This window comes from Cynara cardunculus, assembly GCF_001531365.2.
Source record: "Cynara cardunculus var. scolymus isolate 2C chromosome LG 10, CcrdV1, whole genome shotgun sequence".
Lineage (NCBI taxonomy): Eukaryota > Viridiplantae > Streptophyta > Magnoliopsida > Asterales > Asteraceae > Cynara > Cynara cardunculus.
Genome location: NC_037537.1, coordinates 23,951,411 through 23,961,643, shown reverse-complemented (window position 1 = coordinate 23,961,643; position 10,233 = coordinate 23,951,411). Strand labels below are relative to the sequence as shown.

Here is a 10,233-nt window from a genome sequence, read left to right as displayed (position 1 = left end):
TATAAATAATTGTGGATAAACATAATCAAATAGAGGATGAACATCTCATTTTAAAATATAAACAATTAAAATTAATTGGAATAATTATCGAGTTCCAACAAAATAAATAATTATTATCTTTACAAAAAAAATTATATTATTAAACCAAATATAAATTTATTTCGTTATTATACATAAATTAAATTATAAAAAAATTGAATTAAAAATTACACAAAAAACGAGGAATTTCAAATAGTTAATTTGATACTTATATCGATATATTTTTGTCAAAATTTTATGATATCTTCAAACATATATTTTATTCAAAAATAAAAACATCATCGCTTTCTCAAAATCACATAAAGTCATATTATAACATCGACTGGGATAAATAATAAAATGAAATATTAAAATCATGATGTATCTCGCTGCATTGCGCGAGTACGCTTCTAGTATATATATATATATATTGTATGCGTGTGTGTTCGAAACATTTACTATATATTTCAAATACAAATACATTTATGATATTATAAAACATTTAAGTTATAATAGTAAAACCTCTCAAAGAGTTTACAATCTATTATTGCATATGTACGTAACGTTCTACAATTTGATTTAATAATAATTGATAATCAACTGATAGACATATTCAAATACAATATAAGCGTTGAGTCTTACGATTACATCATAATATTTCATAAAATTAATCAACAGATGAAAATTATCTCATTCTCTCAATTTCACACAAAAGCATAAAATAAAACATAACATGTACTGAAATTAAATATTCAAGTTTTCGATGAATCATGGTATTACATCAATACATCTATATTGTATTTTCAAAAATATTATAATAGAAGAAATTTATAGAGTGTGGTCTAATTTATAGGTGTTCATCGGTTGAAATTTCATTAAATTTAAGTAGATCCGATCTGATCCAAGCAAAATAACACTAAACATCTGATATATGTTAATAACTATATATAGTTAATAATCGGATGGTCATTGGATGATAGCTGAATGGTCATTGAATTGGATCGGTTTGACTATTTTAGATTATAGATCGCAATAAAAGAACCGATCGATCTAATTTGAATGTTGAAATTTTGAATCTGATAAAATCCAATTACAATGTCGAATGGTTTTACTTAGATCAACGATTTTAATTGAATTGAATGATTTTTTGTACACCCATAGTCTAAATTTTGTGTTATGTGTCGTAAAATTGGAGACAAAATGCACTCGGCTCAACCAGGGACCGGCTTAGGAGCGGGACCGGCTTAGGAGGAGGACCGAGACCGATCGAGACCGGGACTGATTACAGTTTTATGAAACTTTAAGCCTTGACCCAGTCCGAGACCCCTTACAGGACCGAATTGGTTATACATAGGCTGATTTAAAAAAATTAAATTTTTATAGATTATATATAAAGTTTTTCAAGATTTCTATATTTTCGACTTTTTTTTGAAGTGTTCTAATACTAAATTTCAAAAATCGTAATTATAAAAGCATTTATAACATTTTTATGTGAAAAAATAAAAAGAAGATTTCAAATGTATTTTGAATGACTCGGATAAATATTTTTAAAGTGTATCTCAATAATATATTTAAAAAATCTTCAAACACGATTTTATATATGTTTAAAATTGAGTTTGGAGGGAAAAAAAGTGGGACCAGTTTGAGCCCGACCCGTGACCAACATAGCTTTTTACATGGAGATCGTGTGGGGGTGTTTGGTCAGGACCAGGACCAGGACCAGACCGATTACAATAGGACCAGATACAAAAAGAAAATCTCATATGGAAGTCGCTGAACCGAATTTTGATCATCTCTACTTGAAAATTGAAATGATAAAGAAATTTGAGTAAATTACACCGTTGGTCCATGTGGTTAGATAAGAATCTAAATATGGTCCCTTTTTTAAAATAAGTATGTTAGGGTCCCGTGGTTTGCATTCCGTTTCACTCTAGGTCGCTGATACGAACACCGTTAACTTTAACCTGTTAACTCAAGGGCAATATAGTCATTGCATTTATTAATTAAAACACTTTCTATAAACCAACCATATGGTGACACATTTCCTACATTTTTCCCCCTTTGACCAACCAAATGTATCATCAATATCAATTCTGTTAGTGATATGGATCCTTAATGTACTTATTTCTAAAGAGCTATCATATCCAAATTCTGACATAACCACAAGGACCAATAGTGTAATTTACTCAAGATATTTATTTAGAAGGTGGGCCAGTGGGCCTGAAGCTATATGATGTGGCGCTGCGTCAACAAGCCTATCCAAAGTTTGTGGGCGGCCAACTGTTATCCGTCAAAGCCCACGCGCTGTTTAAGATTAAAATTATATCTTATCATAAATATCATTTTTTATTATTAAAATGATATTTTATTTTTGATAAAATAGAAATTTTGTATCAACATTAGACATGGATTTTACACAAATATAGTATTTAAGTATATTTTAAAATTAGTTTTTTTTTATTTAAGTAAATAAATTTATTGTTAAATTTGATATTTTTTTCCACTTAAGGGCTGTTTATTTTTTTATTGAATGGGCTTAATAATTAATTGAGCTTATTCGCTCAGCTACAATGAAGTGTTTGTTTATGGCTTAACGAATAAGCCTATCACTTATCCGCACAATTTTAAAGGGGGTGTTGTCCCCATTAAGCCGTGCCACTTTACACCCCTTGCCCTTGATCTGGTAGCACGCCTTTCTTTCCATAAAAACAAAAACATGGTGTGATCTCCCTCATTTCCTTTCCTCATCAGTTTCTCCTTCCCTCATCTCCAGACAGACATTTTACCCATACAAAACTTAATAGAAAATTTGGTAAACAACCCTTACTTTCATATTTTAAATTCCGTTATATGTAAATATTTAATTAGTCACAAATTATATTGAGTGATTTTTTTTAACATTATGTTTTTATAAATCGATATGTCATGTGAAAAAACTTAATTCTTATGTGGCAAAATGATACTTAGCATATATTTTTATTGAACCAGGTGTTTTAATCATACATGTTATTTATCTAGGATGAAACTTTACATGCTACATTAGTTGCAACTTGTAACGAAAATGGAGTATGACTCATGTGATAACTTTGTTAGATAATGCTTCATGTGAAGATATATATATATATATATATATATATATATATATATGCATACATATATATATGTACATGCATACATAAATATATATACATACATACATACATCTATATATATAGAGTTTGTTTCAAATACAACTTATCGCATTTGTACAACCAATGCAACCCAAAAAATTGAAATGTTTATGGAAACGATGATAGTTCATTTATTATGATTTAAATATTTATGAAAGATGATTACGGTTCATTAATTAAATTAATACTTTATATTATGAAATAATCAAAACTTCTATAAATTACATATTCATCAAATGAAATGGACAGTTGAGATTGGATTATATTGGTTGCACAAATGTCAAGGGTTGTATAATAACCAACATATATATATATATATATATATATCTTCATATATTAATTAATTAGTTCATGTGTGGATCATATTCGTTCATATGTGAATCAGTTAAAATAGTTTATGTGTGAATTACACGAGCTCACATGTGAACATATAGTTTATATGTGAATTACATAAGTTCATATATGAATCCATTTGTTGTATATTTATAAAAGTTACGAAACTATTCTCTCTATTTATTACATGGTCGCAAATTTTGACCAATCAAAAAACCGTAATTATTAACCAGTCAACTCTGATATTGACCACATGAAAGGTTATGATCATTTCTTTACTTCTCAAATATCTAACATTTATGAAAATAACTTTTGACTACACAAGTAAATAATTTCTCTAGATAAAGTGAAAACGAGGGCTTACCTACATTCTCTTTTTGTGTTGCACTTTCAACAAAAAATGTGCTGAGAAGTTGACACGTACATGTTCATTTAGTAAATCATGATTTATTTTGTACGTTTGAGAAAACCTTTTTCATTCAAAATTCCTTTTAAGTGTTCTTTTGTCGTTTAACTTTTTTGTTCCAATAACGGGTTTTGCTGAATTGTTTTTTTCCAGTAACAAATTTTGTTTAAATGTGTAAATTGTAATTAATATTCACATGTGATTGTGTATTCAAACATCAATTTACATTTGATATTCACATATGATTACCAGGTAAGTTCGTGTCTTTTGGGTAAAATATAAATGGTTTTATATTAGTTGATATTTACATGTGAATACGGTACTATTTTATGCATACGTGAATATCAATAGGATGTCACTAAGATAAAAAAGGATCTGTAATAGGTCAAATATATGTTCATATGTGAAGAAAAATATATGTAACCCAAAAATTTGGAGGCAAACATCTAACGAATGGATAAAAAACCAATTTAAATAAACAAAAAAACTAACAAATTTCATGGAGATCCCGACATATCTTTTATTGGATTGAATGGGTAATGTCAATATTGTCTGTCGAGGTTGAGAGTGATTGAACATAAAAGTGTCTGATACATTAACGAGGAATTCGTGGTGGTTGTAAGATTATCAATTTTCACATTTGATGGTCAATTGGGAGTATTCCTAAATAAAGATACAAAACAATGATTTACGATGTTGTTTGAACGATTATGAAAAACGAAACCTCAAAATATTTGCACAACTTCACGAAAATTGTAAAATGACAATCGATAAGAACTGATAGCATGAAAATAGTTCCCGTTTAGTTTGTAAGATTAAATTGGATTGGATTGGATTTGAAATCTTGGAATTTCATTGAAATCCCACAACCATATGATTTTAAAATCTCACGGGGGTGGTTGGTATTTCAAGGGATTTTGTAGAATTTTTATGCAATAATATTTTGAAATATGTTTAAAACATCTGTTTTGTAAATAATCCATTAATAAAAAGATAATTTAATTATTCATGTGATTTGTTTTTATAAGTTATTCACAAAGAATGAAATTAAATTCAATTCCAATCTATAAACCAAACTGTAAGCTATTACATGCCAACGACTTCTGTCATACATAAACACTGTCAACGAATATGTAAACCTACAAGGGTCGCACATAAATAATACACATGTTTATATAACCGAAAAAAACCCGAATTAAATCATGTTGATTGTTAAAATGATTATTCTCGTAAATACGTGTTAAAAATGTAATTATGATATATCAAAAATGTTATATGTGAATACATATATTTTATGTTTATATAAATATATTTACGGATAATCATAAAACCTTATTCGAGTTAATTTATGATTCAGTAAACCTTTGAATGATTCAATCTTTTAGGTCGTTAATTCTCAGATAACACAGAAAATAGATCTTCTTCTCGTTTGTTGTTGAAAACACATACTAGATTTAAGGGTTTTAGGCTAGCACCCAATAGAACACAACAACGTGTTTGTGTGTGGATAACTGGACATACGTAGAGGAAATCTACATTGATTTCTAAAGTGCTTCGTCTGAACCAATACTATATCTAAAAGGTAATATTCTAAACACCCTATGGATTGCTTAGATTTTATTTTAAATGTCACTGGATCTGGCTTACGGTTTTTTTCCGAACTTTTTCTCCAAAATAAGTAACCAAAAATTATTTTCCACTACGTTTTTAAGATTACAAAATTAATTTGAAACCTTATACAAATACACCAAAAATTACAAATCATTCCAAATCCAAATCCAAATCCTCCCGATTCAGCATCCTTCAATGAAATCTAAACACCTCAAAACAATTAATTAAAAAAATACTAATATTTTTCTTTTTGTTATATCTATACTATATTATAAARCATTTGACAAAAACTCTTAAAAACCATTTTTTATACATGAAAAACTGTTTATTAATGTATATTACTTAAAATTTAAGATTACAAGTAAATTGTGTATAAATACAACTTATTAAAGATTCATATTTGAATTCGTGTAATTAATTGTGGATAAACATTATCAATTATTGGATAAACATCTAATTTTAAATATAAAAAATCTAATATATAATTAGGATAATCACTGAGTTTTAACATAACACTTAGTTATTATTTTTATAAAAAATTATATTATTAAACCTAAATTAAATTTCTTTGTTAACTAAATTTAAATTAAATTATAATTAAAAAAATGAATTAAGAAAATTACATCAAAACACAAAAACTTTTAAAAAGATTAATTTGATATTGATATCAATATATATTTTTTTTCAAAATTTTATGATATTTTCAAAATTTTATTTTATTTAAAAATAAAAATATTATCGATTTCTCAAAACCATATAAAACCGTATTATATCAATATAAAAAAAATAAAACGAAACATTAAAATCAAGATGCATTTTGATACATCGCACAAGTACCATTTTAGTCCTATTTATATACCAATTTGCAAAGATATTTCGAAATTGATGTCAATTTGATAAAAAAGAAAGACATGGAGCAGCGTGGAGAACACAATAAAAAAGCCAACAATAATTGAAGGAATGATTTTTAGAATTTGGAAATTTTATAAATAAATATTAAATTCATTTTCTCGATCAAAAGCAATCATCCAGTTTTCAGCCCATCTCCGTACCTGGTTCATTAACAATACGCTACGACCCCCAATTCGAGTTCTAACGCCCCAATTCGCCATAATCCATTTCTCCAATCGCTTCAAATTCTTCAAATCAGGTGCATAACCGCGTACATTCATCAATCGTAGTTAATTCCCAGCTTGATTTCAAAAGAATTGACTATTGCATTCATCAGTTACGCTTATCAAACACCTGATTTACGAGTTCTAGCACTCGATTCAATTTAGGTTGAATATTTTGAACATCCATGTCAAACTCAAACACCTAATCTCTGAGTTGTATTCATTGATTATGTGTTTTGATGTTGAATGTTTTCAACATAGATTGAGATTGTCTCTGATTTTGTGTGTGTTTGAAAATTGAAATCTGAACACCCTGTTCTTGTCTTTGAATTGACCTTGAAATTCGATTTTTATTTCAAGTTCTTTGTTCGTTTTGCTGATTAGTAAGTTTTTTCGTACTAAATTAGTTATGGGTATTGAAATCTGATGCAAATATGAATGCATGTATATGTGCGTACAGATAGAATCGGAGAATATAGAGTCGGCAATGGAGTCCCAAGTATCTGTTCCTCATGTACAAGTCGCCAATGAAGATGAACCTTCTGTGGAGGTTGATGGAGGCAATTTTGGGTATGTTCTTGCTTTGGTACTCGTACCTTGTTCATCCAATGAATTTCATCAATCAGAACATGAAAAGAATAAGAATATCATCAGAGGTTTATGGTCTTCTTGTTTTGTTTGTTTAGTTGCACACATTATAGGAGGAGATGCAAGATCAAAGCACCATGTTGTGATGAGGTTTTCGATTGCCGCCATTGCCATAACGAAATCAAGGTACATTTGTCATGATTTGGGCATTTACTGATTTGGGTATTCATTCATATGAAAGAAGAATGCGAGTTTAAGTACTTGCTAACTTTCCACTTCTTTCAATAAATCAGAATTCCCTTGAGATTGACCCTATTCATCGCCATGATGTTCCTCGGCATGATGTTAAAAAGGTAGTTTTTGTGTTTCGTGTTATCATTCAATAGGATCATGTTCCAATCCTAATCGCAATTCGCCTTTTGTGTTCTTATCCTAATTGTTTTTGGTTTCATTTGTTGTTTTAGGTCATATGTTCTCTATGTGACACTGAACAAGATGTGAGTCTTTTACCTGAACCCTATTAACGAAATCAATTCATTAAATTTGCATGTTTATGGCTTATTCTTGCATACTTTTTAGGTTCAACAAAATTGTATCAGCTGTGGGGTATGTATGGGGAATTACTTCTGTCAAACATGCAAATTCTACGACAATGATGTAAGCTTCATGATCACGTTTTCACGTATGTGTTTATATCTTGGGAGTTATATACATACAACTTTTGCTAAATCAAGCACTTTTTTCTTAATTCTTTCTAAGGTTTCGAAGAATCAGTACCATTGTGATCAATGTGGCATATGTAGAACAGGTGGCAAGGAGAATTTCTTTCATTGCGACAAATGTGGTAAATAACAAGATGAAAAATTTATATATCGTGTCTATAAATCATGTTTTTTGTTTAAGAAACTCAACGTTTGGGGAACCTCATGATAAATGCTGTAGGATGTTGCTACTCGAAAGCGATCAAAGATACACACGTGTGTGTGGAAAGGGCAATGCACCATGATTGTCCTGTTTGTTCTGAGGTAACATGATACACTCGTTGTATTTGAGGTTAAAAAAATGTTTTCTTGATTTCGAAAGTGTAACATTTACCTTTTGATTTGCAGTTTCTGTTTGATACATTGAAGGATCTTACCATGTTACCATGTGGGCATACAATGCATTTGGGTTGCCTGAAAGAGATGGAACAGCATCATAGGTAAAAACTTTGGGGGTGTTTGGTTAGAGCTATTAAGCAGTAATTAATGGGATTGAAAATAAAAGAATCTGTTTGGTTATTGGTTTTATATAATATAATGAGCTCATTCCTCTAGTAAGCCATTTTTTGTTACAGGTTAAATTGGGGGGAATGAAAATTATCATAGGTAAAAACTCAGGGGTGTTTGGTCTATAGGTATTAAGCAGTAATTAATGAGATTGAAAATAAAAGGAACTGTTTGGTTTTATATAATCTAATGAGCTCATTCCCTTACAAGCCCAATTTTCATTTCAGGTTAAATTGGGAGGAATCAAAATTCATTCTATTTTCATTTTCAGTCTCATTTTCATTCCCCTACCTGAACCAAACAACCCTTATAACCGAAAAATGATGATCAAAGTATAACTGCTATAGTGGGTCCCATTAGAAATGAAGGCTAAACCTACAAAATAGAGGGAAAAAGTGATATAAACAAATAGAATCTAAAACGTCTGAATGATGCCACAGGTACTCTTGCCCTATTTGCTCGAAATCTATATGTGATTTGTCGGATATGTGGAGAAAGCTAGATAATGAGGTGCATGTAGTAAAAAACTCGGCCTTTTTTCTTCCTGTTTTTGGTCAAAAAAACATGTGTTTTACGATTTCAATCATCTAACATTTGCTACCGTAAACATCTTAGGTTGAAGCAACTCCTATGCCCGAAACATATAAAAACAAAATGGTAAGTTTTCATTCAAGATTCGAAATGTGGTCCCTGTGGATTTTTCCGACTGTTATCTTTGGGATTTGCATTTTCTACTGAAATGGGATTTTGTGTTTGTTTATGAATTAGGTGTGGATACTATGCAATGACTGTGAGAAGATATCAAGAGTCAAGTTTCACATAGTGGGTCAGAAATGCACACAGTGCAAGTCTTACAATACAAGACAAATAAGAGGAGGCCCATCTTCTTCTGTTTCATGCACATCATCAGTTTCTGATGAGGATGTCAACTAGAAACAGAGAAGGGGTTCAATTGATGCAATCATGAACCATTTATGGGCAAAAGGGTAACAATGTCTTTTTAGCGAAGAAGAAAAAGTTGCCATTCTTGTGTGGCTTTTTGTTCATTGTGTATGGATTGCTACTTTGCTTCCATAAAAGCTTATCTGGGGTTACAATCATTAGTAAAATCTAGAGTAAGTTTGGTGATTATTATGGAATTGGTCTTAAGGTGCCGTTTACCGAGTCACTTTATTTTACCGGATGAATATGGCAAGGACTAAAAATCTTACCCGGAGCGAAGGCAAAAATCGAGTCTTACCCGGTAAGTGAGGACGAGGACTCTTACCATGGTTAGCGCTTACCGGGATAAATTGTTGCATACGATGCGTTTTAGTGAACAAAATCTTACCTTGTAAGTAAACGATAGTGTTGAATTTTATCGGTAAGTGTTTAAGTGAACGGCGGATTGTTTATTATACACTTATTGGTCAAGCACTTGCTGATATCACTTGAGCATGTCAAGGAATGAGAATCTTACACGGTAAGTTAGGGAAAAAACTTTTATGATGAGAGCCGAGAATGTTAGATGATAAGGTAAGTGAGGCCGCGACGGTGATGTCTCTTGTCAGCAGGCGCTTACCTGTGAACGGCCTGTTAATTTAATTTATTACATAAAGATCCGTAAGATTTGCCTTTGGTTTGAATTTGGTCTCATCCTAATATTCGTAAATCATCTTTCGTTAATCATGAGGGCAAAATGGTCATTTTACCATTTCTTTTTTCTATTTTACCATTTTATTAAA

General features: G+C 30.2%; 1 protein-coding gene across 2 annotated transcripts; it reads left to right on the top strand.

Annotated features, from left to right (window-relative positions):
- The first annotated feature begins 6,444 nt into the window (after window positions 1-6,444).
- LOC112519069 (E3 ubiquitin-protein ligase RZFP34) lies at window positions 6,445-9,640 on the top strand. Of its 2 annotated transcripts, XM_025127029.1 has the most exons (12): window positions 6,445-6,688; window positions 7,114-7,223; window positions 7,340-7,427; window positions 7,535-7,594; window positions 7,706-7,738; window positions 7,821-7,898; window positions 8,001-8,085; window positions 8,184-8,266; window positions 8,351-8,442; window positions 8,950-9,019; window positions 9,125-9,166; window positions 9,278-9,640. In XM_025127029.1, exons 2-12 carry the CDS (start codon window positions 7,141-7,143, stop codon window positions 9,440-9,442), a joined length of 879 nt encoding a protein of 292 aa, XP_024982797.1. In that variant the 5' UTR covers window positions 6,445-6,688; window positions 7,114-7,140; the 3' UTR covers window positions 9,443-9,640. The 2 variants fall into 2 exon arrangements, with proteins under 2 accessions (XP_024982797.1, XP_024982796.1); XM_025127028.1 differs by having other exon boundaries at window positions 6,554-6,688; window positions 7,821-8,085.
- The last annotated feature ends 593 nt before the right edge of the window (window positions 9,641-10,233 follow it).

What these genes read in the sequence shown, in the direction of transcription:
- LOC112519069 (XM_025127028.1), top strand. Translation starts at nt 7,141, where the DNA reads ATGGAGTCCCAAGTATCTGTTCCTCATGTACAAGTCGCCAATGAAGAT. An exon ending in ATTGTCCTGTTTGTTCTGAG is followed by an intron (nt 8,267 to 8,350) that starts GTAACATGATAC and finishes TTTGATTTGCAG; the next exon opens with TTTCTGTTTGATACATTGAA. An exon ending in GAGATGGAACAGCATCATAG is followed by an intron (nt 8,443 to 8,949) that starts GTAAAAACTTTG and finishes ATGATGCCACAG; the next exon opens with GTACTCTTGCCCTATTTGCT.